We start from the raw sequence: 19,770 nt of genomic DNA on the forward strand, positions 1-19,770 counted from the left end.
GGCAGTCTGATGTTGATTCAGACATCCTGAAAGTGTATTCAACTTGCTTTTCAAAATACTGTTGCCCTTGTAATCCAAATTCAGTTTGAGTTTGGGACTGTTGCAAAGTTTGTGTGACTGTGAAAGTTAAATGATGTCTTCTTTCCCCTTTAATATCTGTTAAGGCAAAGGGGAAAGACGGCAATATTTTATATAAATCAATAGTACTTCATTTGAAGCTAATAGTTATGCTAAGACAAATATAGCATGAAAGCAGAATTATGCTGTGGGTCTTGTAGGAATGTTCTGTCAACATCCATAGAAATAGTGGGAAAAGAGAGACTTAAGATTTCTTTCTGTTAGAAGTATGTGCAGAATGTCAAAAGGTGGTCAAAATAGCCCAAACTGTAGACTTAGTAGAATCTTTTGAAAATTCTAGTTCTGAGATGCCTTTATCTCTTAAAGCAGACTTTTCAATTTCCCACAAGTCAAGCGTCTAAAATCACTGAGCCTGAAATTGCCTGTGAGCCAAAAATCTGTTGTAAGGATTGTTAACTTTGAATATTGCTGTTGATTACATTTATTTGTCTTGAAGTTCTTCAGAACTTCAAAGCATGTACGAGTCTTTTGCCTTGTCCTTTAGGTGAAGTATATCTGCTCAGCTATGGGCTGTCGCCGGTGGGATGATGATGAAACAGAACAGGAAGAGACTCTCCTACTACACCGAACCCAGAAAACAGTCCGTGCTGTTGGACCACGCAGTGGCAATGAAAAGTAAGTGTAAGAATTGTTCAGAAACAATCCGATAGAGGTAAGTTCTTAATACATAATGTTTTAAGGGTTTGACCTTTCAATTCTCATTAGACTAGGAGTTGCACAAGGGAGTTTAGATTAACAATCTGACCAAAGGAATGCACCAGATTTAGCTAGGATCTAATCCCTTTGCTCTTTAGTGCTTTTGAAAAATGTCTTTAACTTCAGTTTTATAGCTGATTAGACAGAAAAGATATGTGCACATATTTATTCCCTCAAAATCAAATGAAAATTACTTTCCTTCTCCTTACAGACCTCGAAAGAATTTGTCACTACTGTACTACACAAGGCAAATGTCAGTAATGTTTGTTCTACCTGTTGATTCTTATACAAAAGGACAGTTTAAAAGTCTTCTTACGACCTACTGATTCACTTTTAAGTTCTTTACCTACTCGTGGTAACTGTCACTGTTTTTTTTTTATACTTGATGTCTTCAGCTTTCATTATAAGTTGATATTTTAAAATGTCTTCTGTCTTTTTTTAAGAGTCCCATTCTTAAATCTACTTTGTTCATTTCAAATGGAAGTGGTCTGTTTTACAAGCTGTAGAAACTAGTTCAGTCTGTGACTATCTTTCCTATTGCTGTCACATTGATTTTTTTAATACATCAAGATTTCTATAAAAATACAGACACGTATTCTACTACCAAAAAAAGCCACCAAAACCCCACTTCATAAAATACAGGTTTAAAAGGCTGATTGCCATACATAGATACAGTAACTGCCCAACAATTTAGTGAACTGGTCATTCCCTGTTCCCCTGCTCCCTCTCCTGTTTGCAGCAGGATTTGACAGGTTGTGTATCTATAGTGTGTCAGATAACGTAATTAGAATTCCAATAGATTAGCAGATGTCTATGAAGGGAAATCTTGGGTTCCGTGGTTCTTGGAGACTGATATTGGCAGGGAGAGGTACGTCATAACAACATGCTTTTTCCTTCACACACATCTTTCAAAAACATAGTATGACATCTTGTACACCGTAATCTTCCTGTCTTTGTAGTCAGAAACAGAGGTACTTTCCTGGTGACACATTATGGCTGCTATGGAATTTACAGGATAGACATGGGGTTTTAATCGAGAGAAAGAAAAACATATACTAAATCAACTGAATATATAAAATGTGCCAAACTTTTACCATGCAGTTTGGGCTTCTGGTGGTTGCTAGACTGGTCCTAAGAAACTTTTGAGTACCCAAACATACTGTTCAAGAAATATTTTTTCCCCCTTCTTGCTGCTCAAGACACAAACTTGCCATCCTTTCACATCTGTATCTTCTCTACAGCATCCAGCTGTATCATGGAAAAAATAAAAGAATTATTCTTTCTCTTTTTGAAAATAATTTTCCATTTCTGCCCTAATTTGTTGGTTTACAAAAATTAAATATCTTTTGGCTGTGCAAGACAACTCTGTGTTCTTTATGCGGTTGTCTTTTTTCAGTGTTAACCAATGGGACACAAGCAGTCCTTGTTTCATGAAGTACCTGTCAAAGAAATTCTGTGTTAGATTGTGTGTGGGAATTCTGTGTTAGGTCGTGTTTGGGGTTAAAATAAATAAAAAAGGCATTGTCCCTCCCTCAGCTTGAAAAACTTTACGTTTCAAATTAAATCTGCTTTATTAACGAAGAACAGTATGTCTTGTGTAGAATGCTGCTTCCTAAATGCTTTATATTTGTTACTCATCAGCTACATAAAGTTTTCCTACTAAACAGACCCAGCTGTACTACTTGGTGATTTTAATTGCTCTCTCCGTGAACTAAACCTTTAATGCCATTGGCCCTACTTTACCAGCTGTTTTCTTAACTCTCCCATCATGTTGGACAAGATTTCTCAGCTTGTTTGGTTTGTATTCTGGATTAGCACTCCCCCTCCTGGTACAGTTGTGTTCTCCTGACAGTCTGAGAGTTTACTGTGAAAATACAGGCCAAGTACAGGTTTAAGAATCTTCTGGATGGAGGATTTGGGACTTCCTTCGAATGTATTAATTGTTTCTACAAAGTTTTTCTCTTTTTCTTTTAGGTGGAATTTCAGCGTTGGTCACTTTGAGCTGCGCTATGTCCCAGATATTGAAACTAGGGCCGGTTATATTGAAAGCAATTTTAAATCAAGTATGAATAAAGAAGAAACAAAAATAATTTCGGATGTGGATGAGCAGGAGGCTATGATGAAAGATACAGTGATAAAGGTCTCAGTAGCTGACTGGAAGGTGATGGCTTTTAACAGACGAGGAGGACATCTGGAATGGGAATACCAGGTAGGCCAAAAGAAAGAATATTAAATGTTACAAAAGTACAAGTTTTGCAGCATCATAGATGACGTCTTTCATCTTGGGTTTCAAGTGCTGTCTTTGTAAAGAAGCACACATCTGCTTATAATTCTTTTAACTGAAGGTCTTACTTTGAACTGCTACATCTGTTACAAAAACTAAACCAAGGAGTTTAAGTGCATTGTTTAGCATTACTCTTATGCAATGTTTAGTTAATGCAACATTAATTTTCCAGTTGCCTCTCTCTTCTTCAGTTTTGCACTCCAATTGCTTCTGCATGGCTGGTTAAGGATGGCAAAGTAGTTCCAATCAGTCTGTTTGATGACACAAGTTATACTGCGAACAATGAAGTATTGGAAGATGAAGAAGATCTTGTGGAAGCTGCCAGAGGGGCCACAGAATCCAGCGTCTATTTAGGTGAGACACTGATGGCAGCATTTTTTATAGTAAACATTGCTCTTTTCTCTGTTGAGGTTGTAATAAAGCAGAGCTTTCTGTACTGGTAGATTACAGTTAAGAGGAGCTGTAACATGTCCAATCTTGATATTCTGCATAATGAAGACTGTTAAATTTAGCCTACATTGCTTTATAAAGCCCCACAATTGAGGCTTCACTAACGTATATATCCCAGAAAAGCACCTTGACTTGATTTAAAAACTTTCAAAAGGTAGAGATCAGTTCTTACCTTGTCCTAACCTGCTCTGGTCATCTCTGCTGTTGTCATTCGAAGTCAGAGTTCTGTGTACCCATCTTAGAAATTCTGACAATTACAGAAGGTACAGTATACCTTTGGCTATGGCAGAATTAATATCTATGACTGTTTAGCTTAAACAGTGCTAGTTAGAAGCTTGACTTTATTTTTCTGTCCTTTTGCAAAACCAAAACATTTCAAAACCATAAACCTTTTCATCTTGATTCTGAAATGTTCACTGCTTTGTAGTTTCAGTACATTGGAGATAATTGAAAGTCTTGAAACCTTTAAAGATAGGTTATAGTAAAAGGTAGTCTTATTGCTCAGTAAGCAATAAGCAGTGCCTCCCTCCAGCCTGCCAGTTTGTCACATTCATTTTTTCTTCTACACTGATTACACTAACTTACCATGAAGAAATTTCAGTTAAGATTTCATGTGACTAAGTTTTCATCCAGCTGTCGGAATTAATTTGATGTGGTTTGTGACAATTTGAAGTAGAGTGGCCCCAGGTCCTTCTTCCTGTCAGCTGTCTGTCTGTCTGTGGGAGGTAAACATGCTTTGGTTTTCTAAGAATTTGTTTGCTTTAGCCTTTTTCTGTAAGACTTTACACCTTGCAGCTTTCCTGTTAGTGGTTACACAGATAAAGAATAACACTAGGAAGAAGCCAGATTGTTCCAGCCATCCTGGTAGTGGCTGTTGAGGAATAATCTGTACCAGTATTAACAATGGTAGGAAGTTTGAAAGAAGTCTTATATGCAAAGCCCAAGTGGCTTTATAGCTCTTAAAAATTCCTGGCATTTTATTGTAGCACCAGCCCTCCAACAATGAAAATGGGATGTCCTGATCTCTTGCTTTTCTAGAACAGAGGAAACTTATTACTTGAATTCATCCAGCCTAGCAATCAGAGTCAGTATTTCAGATTCTCAGAATAGAAAGAAATATTTTCCAAAATGTTTTTAACTGGACAATTTTATACTTGGGGTGAAGAGAACTAAATCTTAAGACTAGTATGTTCTCTGGTTTATTACTTAGGTATGTACAGGGGCCAGTTGTATCTTCAGTCGTCAGTCAGAATTTCTGAGAAATTCCCAACCAACCCAAAGGCTCTGGAATCCAGGAATGATAATGCAATTATTCCTCTTCCGAAAATCAAATGGAAACCTTTAATCCGTAAGTATCAATTCAGTTTCATTTACCAGTCTTAGCTCTGAAAAGACAGGACATCTTTCTGATTTCCAGTACGTTTCAAATTAGTCTAATGTTTCCAGCTGCAAACCACTTCAGGAACTGTCTCTGTGCTTTATTAATAATATATATTTTTTTCTAATTAAATGTTTAATGTCTGCTTGATTTTACTATGGATTTGTTAGGGTCTTTTTAATAATGAAATGTTGGGTCTTCCAAATCAAATTCTTCAACAAAAAGAGGAGAAAGGTTTTTGCAGTGATGTGAATATGAGTGAATTGACTCCTCCAACACTATTACTTTTGCAAGGGGGAGAGGTGTTAAGTAACTGTTACGTTAAAACACCCTTCTTAATGTTTCCTGTCATGAATTTTGGTTCTTGTGGTCTGGTCCAAGAGACATTTTCTAAGATTATGCAATTGGAGTTCTCATTAAATTAATATAAGAACAGAATTTTTACAATTCCTCTCATAAAATTATGTCCGTTCTATGCTTAGATTCTCCTTCCAGGACTCCAGTGTTGGTGGGGTCTGATGAATTTGATAAGTGTCTCAGCAATGACAAGTATTCTCATGAAGAGTACAGTAACGGAGCGCTTTCAGTTCTGCAGTACCCATATGGTAGGTGGAGTTTCCAAATTTTGAGGTGTTCCAGATAGCCAGGTTTACCCATTCTGTTATCTGTGAAATTCAATAAGTGGCTATTTGTGTGATCTTAAATGTGTGTATTTTTTCTTTGTAACATTCAGTGAACTACCAAATTATTGCCCAAACTAGGATTTCCAAATTATGGTGTATGTACAATTAGTGCCACACAAAGCATTTCAGGGTGCCAGAATTGCTACTGCAGAAGTATTGAGTGTACTGTCATTGCCACTGGTAGTTGGTCTGAGTGGAAAAAGCTTGTGAATTATTTTTTTCAAAATTTGCTAACAGTGCTAGAGAGTCAGCAGGGTGGTATGAAGTTTTCCATAGGGAAGATATTCTGGTTTAAAGCTATCAGTGGTCAGGCCTTCTGAAGTGGAAAACTGTGATGGGAGACACAGTCACTGTGGAGTCCACAACCTTGATTAACTGAATTTGCTTATGTGCCATTTAAAATCGTAGGGCATGCAGACAAAAATACCCTGTGCCTGTTGAGGAAGCCTGTTAATGAGAAGACAGAATTGTTTTGTTGTTACCTACAAGTAAATCTGTGCCCTCTTTGTGTCTTTTATACACAGATAATGGTTATTACTTACCCTACTACAAGAGAGAGAGAAATAAACGTAGCACCCAGATCACTGTTAGATTTTTTGATGATACAAATTACAAGAACATTCGCAAAAAAGATCCTGTGCTTCTGCTTCACTGGTGGAAAGAAATTGTTGGCACCATTATATTTTGCATTGTGGCCACAACTTTTATCGTACGCAAACTTTTCCATCCCCATCCTTACAGCAGAGTAAGTATTTTTTTCTGAATCCTAAATAGAGAAGATGTTATTCTAGCCTTTTCTTTTGGTTTTAAGTCTGCAATGAGTAGTATTAGTAAGTTACCAATGAGATAACAAAATCTAAAGCCTAAATTTATTGTTTAATCTATCTGTCAGCTGTCATGTGCAATTTGCTTAACTGCTTCAGCAAGCGGATTAGACTGCTTCAACAGTATCTGATGTCTTTGGAGATATTTACACTGAAATTATTTAATGCCACATCTAGGGGTACAAATTGGTCTCAAGTACTTAAGGAGTTGAATTTTTTTTGTTTGGTTGGTTTTTGTTCTTGTTTTGGCAACCCTTGTTAGCTGCGGAAGGAATCTGAAACACAGTGTCAGACTGATAGTAAATATGAGACCGCTTGTGGAGATGTTAAAGACAGCAGCTGGAGTGACGTCAAGAACTCTGGATACGTGTCAAGGTGAGCTCAGTTCAACACCACATGTACAGGGTTTTTAGGTAGTGTGATAACTAGTACTATCTGGAAGAAAGAGCAGATGTTCAGTTGTTTTTACCTACCCTAGTCCTCTGACTTTGCAGGATAATTGGCAGCTGGCACAAAGAACCCTGTCACCACATTACCAACAGGAGATTGCAGTTAGGATTAGTCTGAGCAATTCCGGAGAGTCTACAGGATACCTGTGATCAGGAATGTTGCTTTCATATTTCCTACTGACATGTAAAATGGCAGATTGATTCTTGAAGGTCTTAATCACTGTTTTTATTCCCTCTGTTCCTGTGTTTACGGATTAAAGCAGAGAAACGCACTTGCAGATGGAAACAGATGATGTTTTATATACACTGCAGAATAAGCAGACTATATTTGGAATTAAACTTTGTTGCTGTTACAAAGAAGTTGGTGAAGGCAGAAGGGTATATAGGGGCATGCCACGATACTCTGGAGAAAATGTGACCATTTTCTGTACATTTGCAACCCACTGAAAGTAAGAACTGTATGTAAAATGAGGAAGAATAAGAAAGGAAGTGAAGTTTTAAGAACAGTGATGTTTCAGAAGGGATACTTAGAAGGACTAGTTACAAAAATAGTTATTTGGGGTGGGGTTAAAGGCAAATCATGATTTAGAAAATACTCAGCGGTCACCACCCAGTTTGAGTGTAGAAATTCAGGCTACATATTCACAGTCCATGATCCAGTAGGCATGCAACCTGATATTCTGAAAAATTCAGTTTGTCATGTGCATCTTCCTGTGTTGTGATACACACTGAATAAATGCATAATCAGCAACTGTCCATTGCATAAATAGGTAACCATCTGATTGCCTGAGTGGGAAAGCAGGGATAAAAGATAAGAGATGCTTCAAGTCTTTCAGCATGATTTGCTTGTGCAGAAATATTTCACTCTTAGTCATAGATGACTTTTTCTATCTATACTAACACATTTTTCTCCTCTGTCCTCCCTCCATTTTTCTGTCTTTTCCTCACATCCTTCTCCTCCCAGGTATCTGACAGATTTTGAACCAATTCAGTGCCTGGGTCGTGGAGGTTTTGGAGTAGTTTTTGAAGCCAGAAATAAAGTAGACGACTGCAACTATGCTATCAAAAGGATCCGCTTACCTAACAGGTAATGAATGAGCTTGTTGAGATACAGAAGTAGTAACGCATGAATGAATGAATGGTAGGAGCCCATCCTACACTGAACCATCTGTTCCTGAACTGATTTCCCAGATATTTCATTAGGATGAATGATACAGTTTTTAATGGGGGGCCTGTCTTAGTTTTGGCATCGAGAATTTGGCATATGTGATCACAGCGGAAGGGTGATCTGCTTGGCTAAAATACTTGCGTGGCAGGACCCTTTTGAGGATGCTGCGGCTACATGGGAACTCCTTTGATTTCCTTGATGAATAGAACCTTTGATAACAGGACCGGTTATTTGTAGCACTGTTAATTTGCTTCTCTCCTTCCTCTCCTTACCTTTCCTACTCCACCTTCTCTTTCTTTTCTCTCTCCCTCACCAGCTTTTCTGACTCCATTTGTCCGTTTGTTTCATTTTCTGGTCCCACAACCCCTACCTTTTCTTTCAGTCATAGGTGGTCAAGCCATGCTGCTGAATTACCCTACACAGAGCTTGCAGCAGTTCCTTTTAGTGGGAGATGGGAGACACTGCTTCTGGAAATCTCAAGTTAGAACAGCAAAAGGCAGGCCAGTAGAGGGAGGGGGTAAAGCTATGAAATCTAGAATTACTATTTTTTTTAATGTGTTAAATAAGTGTGACTATTTAAGATTAAAGGTTTTGTTCAGAAATTTAAGGTAGCCTAAATTCTTCTTTTCCAAGCATATTCAAACCCATTAAATAAAACCATCTGACTTAATTTGATCCAATTACAGTCTTATGAAGAGAGATTATTTACTTCAATAAGATAAAAGATAGCAGGCTACCTGCTTTCCTGTCCAAGGAACGGAAATAGTCTTTATGCAGTCTCCTTATGTTATGCCAATTAAAAAAGAAATACTAAGCTATTACTGTCTGTCATCTTTTGTATCAGTGTCTTCTATATCCCTGTAGAATATTGCTGTTTAGTGGTCTTTTTTCTATCCTTCTGAACAGTTGAGAGCAAGATGAACCTTTTTTTTCTCAGTTTTGCTGCCTGTAATTATTGGAAAAGGGATGACTAAACATTTAGCTGTTATGAGCACATACTGCTCCTCTACACCTCTAACCTAAAGGAGTTACTCTGGGGACTTTTAAGACATAATCTGTCTTTTGGTGTGAAGAGCAATACTACTGGCCTGATTTATACTGGGCTAGCTTTGATTAAATTCCTTTGCAGAAATTTCTGTACTATGCTGTCGCTTTATGTGACCATGTCTCTGTTCTTCTCCTCATCCCAAATCACAGAGAACTGGCTCGTGAAAAGGTGATGCGGGAAGTCAAGGCATTAGCTAAACTTGAACATCCAGGTATTGTTCGGTATTTCAACGCGTGGCTGGAGGCTCCACCTGAGAGATGGCAGGAAAAGATGGATGAACAGTGGTTAAAAGATGAAAGGTAACTCATGGGGTTTTTAACAGTTGAATTTGAGATTGTACATCAACAGAACTGGAGAACTGGCAGATGATCTAGTAAGAAGGGAAGACTGTGTAGGAAAGAGGTGGTTATTAACTTAGCCTGTCAACTTTTCAATTGAACAAAGTACAAATTTGTCATGTTTGTGCATAGCATCTCTCAATTTTTGGGTCCTTTGTTGTGTTAAGGTCCTTCTTTCAGCTTAGGAAACATCTTGTAGTTCTTAATTAACTTCTGTAATTGAATCTTCGGGTGGCTGGAAGGTTGGAGCACTGCTACTTTGATTCAGTTTTAAACTTCGGCATCTCTGTCCTCTTTGTTTCTTTCCACCGCTTTCCTCCTCTTTGTTGTCTTGGTTTAGATTGATCTGGTTCGGTACTCCAATGCTTCAATGAATTTATTTCAGTAGAAATATATGAGGAATAATCAGAGTGACGATTTATAAAGCTTGGTAGAAGTAGGTTAAAAATGGAAAATTAGATAAAGGAGTTAGAGGATGTTAGAGAAAGGAAAAAGTGTATGTATGTTAGCATTTAAAGAAGGAGGCCTAATACAAGACTACTTAGTGGTCTTAATAGTAACATCGTAACATGCCTAACAATTTTTAGCGTATGGTGACCTTTATATTTCAGGCATCAAATTAACATTTCACAGCTGTAACTCTTCCAAGGTACTTTAAATAGTCATTGCAATGCATGTTCTAAAGGACTGAATTTTTCCAAGTAGAAGATGAGCCTCATTGCACATTGGGAATCCAGGCAGTAGAGCTTGCTAAATTTTCCTTTATTAACAGTCTTGTCTCAATAAAAAAACATTATCCTCGCTAAGAAAAATGGACACTAAATCCTGGTTATTTAGTGATTCCCACACTTGGGTGGTCATTTACTGTTACAGTATGACATGATTCTCAGAGATAGCAGCTGTTAAAACCTGGCCTTCTGAAAATGCATTTCTAGTGGAATGATGTTCTGTAGTACTGATCTCTTGATTTTATTCTTCTAGCACTGATTGGCCACTCAGTTCTCCCAGTCCAATGGATGTCCCCTCATTCAAGATCAGAACAGAGCCATTTTCTACAAAGGAGCACATTGAAGTTATTGCCACTTCATCAGAGAGGGTAAGGTCTGTGGGAATACCCTGTGGCCAGTCTGATTCATCTGGAAGCCAGTTTTCTCCTCTGGAATTTTCTAACACGGAAAACAGGGACCTACACCAGTCAGAAGATCTGCTGTTAAACCTTCAGGACAGTGTCCTTACAGGCTGTGATGTAGAAGACAGTACTATCAACAATAACGAGCTGAGTCATTCCTTGGAAATTTGTTCTTCAGCTGTTCCTGTTGTGCACCTACGGGAAGGGACCTCCTCTTCTATTGTGTTTGAGGATTCTGGTTGTGGAAATGCTTCTAGTAAGGAAGATAAAGTTGATGTTTCACATGATGAGAGTCTTTCTGAGGATAAGGCAAAAAGTACAAAGGAATCTGATAACAAGAAATCTGCTTCAGGAAGTCCCCTCTCCGTTTCTCCACCAAGGCCAACAAGCTTAAGCCTGGACCTTTCTAAAAATATTGCAGAAAAAGTCAAACCCACCTCTCCAAAGGTGTATCTTTACATCCAGATGCAGCTTTGCCGGAAAGAGAACCTTAAAGACTGGATGAGCAGAAGATGCATGATAGAGGAGAGGGAAAGGACAGAGTGTCTGCAGATATTTCTGCAGATAGCTGAAGCAGTTGACTTTCTGCATAGCAAAGGATTAATGCACAGGGATCTCAAGGTTTGTATTCCGAGGCTACTGTTGGAAATGTGTTGGGGTTTTTTCTTACTTATTTGTGGTCATGATCATCACTGAATGCCTGAACTTTGCAGATTCTGTTTGTAACTGGTTCTGTCACTGGCTGTGTCCTACAGGCAAATGTTTTCTGGTTTAATGCTGTGAGGTTATCTTTGGGGCTATCACAACTTGAATTATCTGTGCCTAAAGTATCATACAAAAGTCTCTGGTGCTGTAAAATTCCTGAAAAACACGGACTGACTCAAACAGCATCACAGGGCAGCTATCCCTCCACTGCATTACAAACTTGAACATCAGCAGTTCCAAATTTGACTGCTCCTAATACAGAGTGTCAGGCTGTTTAGCTTAGCATCAGGTTCTGCTTTAAACTGGCAGATGCTGTGTGTGTGGATACAGGTAAAATTTTTTTGTATGTGGGAGTAATATGGCACTGGAGACAAGTCCTGCTAAAATAGTTGACTCTTATCAGTGACCTCAGCATGGGTGTTACAAAAGCTGGGTTAGTGTCTTTACAATAATCTGGAGGTGCAGTGCTCCTGGAAATAAACAGTAATCATTCGTTATTGCAATTAAAAATTTTCTTACAGCAAGACTTCTTGTACCTGGCACAGATCATTTGCGTTTGTTTTATGGCATTTTTAGTTCAGGTTCTTTATACAGGGTTGTTCATTGCTGAGCTGTGTGGCATGAGCTGTGTAGCAAAGCAAGTTAATTTGGTGGTTCTTCTACAGTTTCAAGTGAAGCAGATAATGTGGCAGTGTTAAGCTTACTGTTGGTTTTCCAACCTAAATGATTCTATGATTCTAATTCTGGTATTTTCCTTCTTCTTTCTATAGCAATACTGCCTAAGAGCAGCAGTGTTACTGTTACTCCTGGTTAGAGAAAGTAAAAATTAAGTATTAACTGCTCTAGGACTGAAATGTGAACTGACCTGGAGTTGAATTCTGAGTCAATGCCGGTTATCACAATGCAACTTTCTGAAGGATTCATAATCTTTTTAACATCTGGTAACATACAGGTGGTTAAGAGTAGGAAAGGTGTTTTTTACCTCTGGTGTTTAATGTAACAGAAGTCAGGAGTAACTTTTTGTACCTATTCTTTCATTTCGCTTCTGATCCTATGGTGGTGCCTAATTTTGCTGGAAATTTTAGCACTGGAAGAGTCAGTATGTGTTACCAAATACCAGAATGTAATTGAAGACCCCAGCTGAAGTTAGTCTTATTATTATTATAAGCTCTGAGAAATCGATTGATATTGCCATATGGTGGAGAGGTAGTTCCTGTTTCTCTTTGCTTATTTGAGGAGGCATTCGTAGCTACCTCAGTGGGGTAAGTACTGTAATGATTATGACTGTTGTTGTAGCTTCTCAAATGGAAATAATTTGATATCAGTAGAAACAAAAGATAAAAATACCATCTTGGATGTTGCAGTAAAAGGGCATTCAAATTCAGTAACTGAAAGGGTATGTCAAAGTTAGAAAAACTCACACACCCATCCAAATATTTTCTTTCTCCATCAGCATTGAGCAATTACCTTGAACCAGCTATCTGAAAAATCTTTAGTGCTTGAGAAACTGACCAGAAAAGTAATTAAATCCCTATGCTAGTATGTTGCTGGACATGTTAATTAATAACCTTTCTTAATAATACTGTCAGTTGTAACACTGCAGGCTTCACTGAGATCGCTGTTCAGTAAAGCTTATGTACAGCTTCACTTAAAACTCTGTTAGTCTTAATCAGCAGGTGTGTAGCATTTTGCTGGAACATAGTAAAAGTTCAATGCTGGCAGCAGTTTGAACAAGAGATTTTATTTTGCTTACTTGGTATAAACAACTTGGAAACACTCTCCCTGAACAATTGCCTCCTTCAGAAAAGTTCCCATGCACGTATAGATGTTATTTTTGGATCCTGGAAGTTTATTCCTCTGTCATGTTAATTTGGTCAAAACAACAGCCAGTATATTTAATTTTTTGGTATAATTTTCAGAAGCTCCTTGGAACAGATCTCACCTAATTTTATGATTCGTCCCAAGAGATTGGTCATGTGGCCCTAGGTTTGTGCCAGTGCTAATAAGCGAATAACCTGCAAAGCTGTTTCGTCTTTGCTAGAGGCAGAGCTAGCTGGTAGCAGAGGCCAGTTCTTGCACCTATTGGCACCATTAAAAAACTCAAGAATATCTTTTAAATTAACAGTGCACACTGAGTTGCACTAATTAGGCTCCTGCTAATCAGAGATACCATAATGACAAGATGGCAGGAATTTAGGTATGCAAGTGAATAGGTCACAGTTCAAATTGTTTTGAAGAAAATGAAGTACAGAAACAGAAGTGTGTCTGTCAAGTGAATTTACTGTTATTCCCAGGATAAGCTGTGGTCATGCTTGACAGTTCAAAAGAAATTACGAGTTTCATAGAACTGCAAGAACAGTCTTAGATACATTTTGCAGCATTAATTGAATTAAACAGTAGCCTTCCAGATGTATGAGTAGCTTATTTGTAGCTATGAAAAAAATGGGAATCTTTGTTCTGATTGAAGAATCTGGAGGGAAATTTCTTTGTGCAGGTGGCAAGATAACTAAACTAGAGGGTGTTTATATTCTTCTAATTTAAATCAAAATTGTGTGCATCTGCCTTAGACTTCCTCTTTCCGAATGCAGTCTTGATGACTTATTTTTGCTGGTACTTTACAACAGCAGAGAGCCTGTTCTTAATTTTTAGAAACTATATGCCAGCCTATTCAGAGACCGTCTGTTTTCAGCCAGAGAAGTATGAGAAATAAAACTTTCTGTTAAGAAGAGATTTGCTGCATCAAGCAAGACAGATCTTGTTGACTTCTTGTGTGTTTGTTAGTGTAGGAGGGGAATGGAGAACAAGGCAATGGGATACAAACCCTAATGGAGACGTCTGTGCCTTGAGCATCAAAATTCTGTTAAAAAGGTGGTTGTGCAGTCAGAGGGTGGGTGCCATGTAAATGCTTGAGAGAGAGCCTGGAGACGCTGGGTTTACAGGGTAGTAGCTTTTGTGCACTAAATGAGCTGTGACTCCGAAGAGCATGACATTCATTACAGGAAAATATAGTGGGAGATAAGAACTGGCTCAGAAGGCAGTTTGAGAGGCAGGATGTGGGCATTGTGGAACTAACAAGTTATATGTAACTATTTCTGTAGTGCTTTTTTTCTGTCCTGTTTCTCTCTTGCACAGAGTGGGTTTGTTTTTAACTGAGGAAGTCAGATGGACTTTGAAATAGGTCGGCTTTGTAGTCCTTTAATCTTGTGGAAAAATATTGCCCTTCTATCTGTCTGCCTCCTGTTCCAGGGCTTATATCAACAAAGCATGGCCCATGGTCTCCCAGCCTTGGAAGGTCCAGGAGCCATGAGAGGAGTTTGCCCAGCACCACCTGCCTGTTTACCGTGCCTTGGCCCTTTCCCTGTACATAATCCTGCTGCTTCTTCCCCCTTGCAGGATCACTTTGTTCATCCCCCAAAACTGCGTGTCTGTCCGTATTTGACTGAGGTAGAGCAGTCATGTTTCAAAGAAATGATCATTCGTTTGGTGTGTGCTATTCTATCAGCCAGAATGCAAATCTCTGGAAGAACCATGTGCAATAGGTAACATTAGCGAGGGGGCATCTCCGTTCCAGTCTCTTTTATCAGTAGGTTAAGCCAAGGATGGTGGTACGTGGCAAACAAGCTGAAGGAGAGTTAAGCCAGATCGTCACCGTTGCTGCTCTTGTGAATTGCAAAGTTCTTAAGCTTCTCTCAAAAATCAATTCTGTTATGCAAACAACCGTTCCTGCAGTTAAACTGCACAATACCAACTGAAAAGCAGACCTTGTTCCCAGACGTCCAATGTATCTGTAATTTACCATTAAGATGACACACTACATGCCGGTTAATATGGCAAATGACTTTAGCGCTCAGAGAACAGAATAAAAAAACCTAGGAGTTCAGAACTCCAGCATCTGGTGTGAATTTGCCATGTGACAGAGAGTTGGATAATTTACTGTGCTATTCCCAACAGCTGCTGACTTTTGTGTGGGTTACTCAGCGGACCTGTGTAGTGCTAGTAAACCTCTATTGGATGACAAGAAATTAGTAGTCTTGAGTTTCTGGAAGGGAGACTGTTTAATGCAGGAGTAATTCCTTTTTCCTGAATAGCAAAGGTTCTTAACTGGTTCTGCTAACCTGATGTTTAATGAGTGTTTTTTAGCCTTGACAGCATGGCTTAACTGAATTACAAGAAAGTGTTGTATCTACTGAACACATACTTGTTTATTACTTAAATATTTTTTTTCTTTTTACCTGTTTGATTTCTTAGCCTTCCAATATATTTTTCACAATGGATGACATAGTAAAGGTTGGGGATTTTGGACTGGTAACTGCTATGGACCAAGATGAGGAGGAGGAATCGGTACTTACCCCAATGCCAGCTTATGCCAGGCACACAGGACAAGTAGGGACCAAACTCTACATGAGCCCAGAACAGGTTTGTGCTCTCTGCTCTAAAGCTGTATCTGGCAGTGCTGGGAAGACACCTGAATTCCTGGGAGTTCAAAGATCAGGCACTTTTTCTAGTAAATTGTTGCAATCAAGTTACTTAAATGCTTTCTCATCAAAGTAGGGTTTTGAGCTAAACTGAATTCCAAAATTAGCATTTTAATATTTATTATAGCAAAAAAAGTGTCTAATTATTCGTACTTGGATGCATTCATTTATCTTGCTTTTAATATAGTAGAAGGATAACTGTGTTAAAGTTAATTGAGCAAGGACACACTGTTGTGCATGAAGTTTAAGTGAATTGAAACATTTTGCTTTGCAGTTGGGTCTGCAGAGAGGAGCTGATGATCAGGGCATTGCTCGTGCATGCTTATTTGGTGAAGTTTGCCAGTGTGCCTGTCCTGTAGTTTTCAGCTCTGCACAGGGCTAATCACTTCCATATGTTGACTTGAAAGGGTGTTGTTTACGTTGCACATAATTATATAGAGTGAGTAGCTTCACTGATCTAACCCTAATTTTGAATTTTCAGATCTGTGGGAACACCTATTCGCACAAAGTGGATATCTTTTCTTTGGGGCTGATTCTCTTTGAGCTGCTTTACCCTTTCAGCACACAGATGGAGAGGGTCAGGGTATGTATGGTACTGAATTATCCTTGGTTTGATCATTTGTTTAAAATAGCTGTTTGCTTGGTGAAACACTTGCAAGAGGTTCTTTTCAGTTTTGAAAAATCCTTGCAATTAGGAGCACAAGTTCTTTATCAGCCTTCTACAGACCCCCTGAATCACTGGAAATAAATTGCAGTCTTCCTAATGTGTGCAGTTGAATTAAGGCCTTAATTTCTTTACAAAGCTCCTCTGTTGTCAAGCCAAGTAAGAGAAACTATTGAACTAGGATATCCAAGAACTCAAGCAACAAATATAGCTTGTGACTTTAAGCCTACCAGCTTGTTTTTCATTCAAGAATTGGAACCATGCTGTGCATTTTTATCATTTCTTCTTTTGTTTGCATCTGCAGTGCTTTTTAACCCAAAGCACTTAGGAAAAGGAACAGCAATTTTCACTGTAGTAAGTCTTAGCTGTAAGTCTCACTCAGCTTCAAGCACAATCCTCCCAGTAACTGATGGCCTTCATTGCATCAAATGTGCATTTGGGAGGTTTGATGGTATGTTATAACTCTTGCTGCTGTTGAAATGCACGCGAGATCCATCTTGCTCCAGAACAAATTCATAGAGAACAAGGGTTATAGCCAGAAAGGTTTTTCCTCTTGTATATGGTGACCAGTGACCTATGTAGGAAAGAAAGAGTCATTATAACTTGTATTTATCATTTATATGTGCTTGGTGGGGTTAAATTCTCATTTGAAGATGGTGTATTTTTAGCAGAGATGTAAGAAGCGACTTGAATCACACCATGAATGCAGCCTGACCGAATGCTTCACCTGTGCTGGTGTTGCATTCTCTTGCTTAAAACATTCTGTCTTTTTATGGTACAAAAGAGCGTAGTCTAGAGGAGGAATGACAGTGCATAATTTGAACCCCTTGCACTGAAAGTAATTTCAGTTTCCCTAAATGAAATCAGTTTTACTGAGACAAATACCCAAAAAAGGGCTATCCTGGATTCTCAAGATACCCTGCACGGTGACTATAAACATTGCCCTTCCAGTTTCTGTCCCGAGTATAGAAGCAAAGCAAGTAATCAGAGTGAATCCTCCATTGTGTCTGAGACTGATGTTTTACTTCATGCGGGTAAAAAAGGTGCCCTAGCTTCCCATGATTTTCACTGTCATTCCACTCTTTTTGATAAAATACAAAAGAAACACCAGCCCTTTATTGTCAAGTTCTGGAGTTCAGCTACTTTGTAGTAGCTGTTTCCAAGTTGTCACGCTGAAGTTTTTGTTGGCATCAGCCAAGCATTAGCACTGCTTCATGAAGCAAAACATGCTGTGCTTGACCAGGTAGCCCAGAAAATTCTAGGAATCTGTGGCAAAGGGCTGGAAAAATCCCCAGAGGTGGAGCATTAGACCTGCTTCCGTTTCAGGCTGTTACAAGTTAGCCTGTGGCAGCGCGATTTATTTTCAAATCAGATGTTTGAAGACAGATCACTAAATGCAGACTGAATTGGCAGAGGAGGAGAACAATTTTCTGAAACACTTTTATTGTTATAAACTCAGTTCTCTCGAACAGGAGTTTGACTATTGCCCATCACTCTTAACTGGTCAGTTTAGACTTTTAGTGGAGTAATAGCGAATTGAATTTTGTTTTAACTTGGAGCACAAAATGTTAGAATTCTAAACTTTTGTAAAAGAAATTCCTTCCTAAAAGAAATGAAGTGCTAAATCTTACCCTTCTGTACTAAAAACATGCTAAGATGGGTCATGGATTGCTGGCAGTTACAGAAATTGACTGTGTAAGGTAGTCTGCTTGCCAATGTTGGACTAAATGATCTTAACGGTCTTTTCCAACCTGAACGGTTGATTCCATGATTCCAAGTGTGCGGCTGAACGTGGGGAAAACACTGTCACTAGATGGAGCCAGCATGCTTGTCAGGGAAGAAACACTGAATGAGACCAGCTGCCTTGTAAGGATACAGAAAGACTCAACATGAACTGCTTTCAAAACTGCCGATAAATCTGCTTGTTAGTCCAATAAGATTAAATAAAAACTAGTGCTTACGTTAAGACAGAGCCAGTCATTTAATTTGTCTTAATACTGGTGTAGACGATCTTGGGAATTATGAGTGGTGCACAGATTTGTTGACTTTGTTGAGCCCAAGTGAGAAGGTACAAGTTTGTGTATGTGATTGATTTAAAACTGCAGAGATCAGAATTCTGGTAATATGATTCCTAGTGCAGGCTGTGTACCCAGGGAAGCAGCAGTTTACCTATTTAGGTATTTTGTGATTTTTTTTTTTAACCACTAAAGCAAGACAAGGTTTTTTTTCCATCAGGCTGATCTGTTTGCATAGCTTGCATATTTTTTTTGAAGAATAATAGAGTAATACTACTGAAAAATGGTATTTTGGAAAAGTTACATGTTTTTCTTAATATTTTTGCAGACCTTAAGTGATGTTAGAAATTTGAATTTTCCACCATTGTTCACTCAGAAATATGCACAAGAGGTAAGTCTATCTCAAGTTATTAAGTACCAATTTTTCTTTAATAATTGTAGCTTTTTTCTTTGGTTTCCAATTGCTTTTTCAAGTAAAAATGGAGGGAAAAAAAAACTTCAGTGTTATTAAGATGCATTTATCTATCCCTGTACCTTCCTACATTTCAAAGCTATAACATTATAATAATGTGAATCATGATAGCTTTGTCACACATTTTACCGCCAATAAGTATACATTATTACCTGGCTTCTCTTTGTCACTTGGAGTCATCCATTTTACATACATCCTGACATGATTTCTTGCAACAAATCCATATTCACAGGGAGAAAGTGCAGAGTTCTAGACAGGTAAAGGGGAGACTGTAGGTAGTACCCTGGCTGTGTAGGATCTTATGCCAGGAACTGGATCTCTCAAGTGAGAAACCAGTATCAGATAGTCCTGTGTTCTTATTAGTCAGGGATACAGTTGCAGATCAAGAGGAGGTGATGCACAAAACCTCTCCGATAAGAACCTGAGATGCTGTCAGATGTTCATGGTAGCTTCAGACCAGCAGCTAAATGAGAACGGCCTTTCCTGCTTTACAACTGTAGGCTGGGGGAAGATGTGGTGTGCTGTGCTCAGGTGGAGCAGGACACTAACTGATTAAATCTGAGACAAATATTCAACCTACCTGTATATTTAAAGGAAATCCTCTGATTCACTGTGAAAAATTGTTGCGTGGCATAAACATGAAGCTAAAAATTAATCATAAATTATTTTCCTTATGTTTTAAATTTTTTTTTTGGTTGCAAACAATGTAAAGATTTTGTAACTATTGAATCCTGGGTCAGATTTGATTTGACAAATTGACTGTAGTCCTTGACAGTAAAGACAGTCTAACAGATGCACAGTGATAGTTTTTCAAATATTTAATGCACTTCTAGCTACTGTGCCAAAGCACTAAT

General features: G+C 38.4%; 1 protein-coding gene across 1 annotated transcript in view; it reads left to right on the forward strand.

Annotated features, from left to right (window-relative positions):
* EIF2AK3 (eukaryotic translation initiation factor 2 alpha kinase 3) overlaps positions 1-19,770 on the forward strand; it is a 45,953-nt gene that overhangs the window by 24,863 nt on the left and 1,320 nt on the right. The window contains exons 4-16 of the mRNA XM_080399994.1: positions 623-753; positions 2,809-3,043; positions 3,310-3,472; positions 4,779-4,916; positions 5,429-5,551; positions 6,154-6,374; positions 6,716-6,828; positions 7,867-7,989; positions 9,268-9,417; positions 10,438-11,206; positions 15,539-15,706; positions 16,247-16,348; positions 18,773-18,835. Of these exons, the coding sequence (XP_080256120.1) occupies positions 623-753; positions 2,809-3,043; positions 3,310-3,472; positions 4,779-4,916; positions 5,429-5,551; positions 6,154-6,374; positions 6,716-6,828; positions 7,867-7,989; positions 9,268-9,417; positions 10,438-11,206; positions 15,539-15,706; positions 16,247-16,348; positions 18,773-18,835 (2,499 nt within the window). The remainder of the gene's footprint in view (positions 1-622; positions 754-2,808; positions 3,044-3,309; positions 3,473-4,778; positions 4,917-5,428; positions 5,552-6,153; positions 6,375-6,715; positions 6,829-7,866; positions 7,990-9,267; positions 9,418-10,437; positions 11,207-15,538; positions 15,707-16,246; positions 16,349-18,772; positions 18,836-19,770) is intronic.

The sequence above is a fragment of the Falco punctatus genome (assembly GCF_963210335.1).
Source record: "Falco punctatus genome assembly, chromosome: 1".
Classification (NCBI taxonomy): Eukaryota; Metazoa; Chordata; class Aves; order Falconiformes; family Falconidae; genus Falco; species Falco punctatus.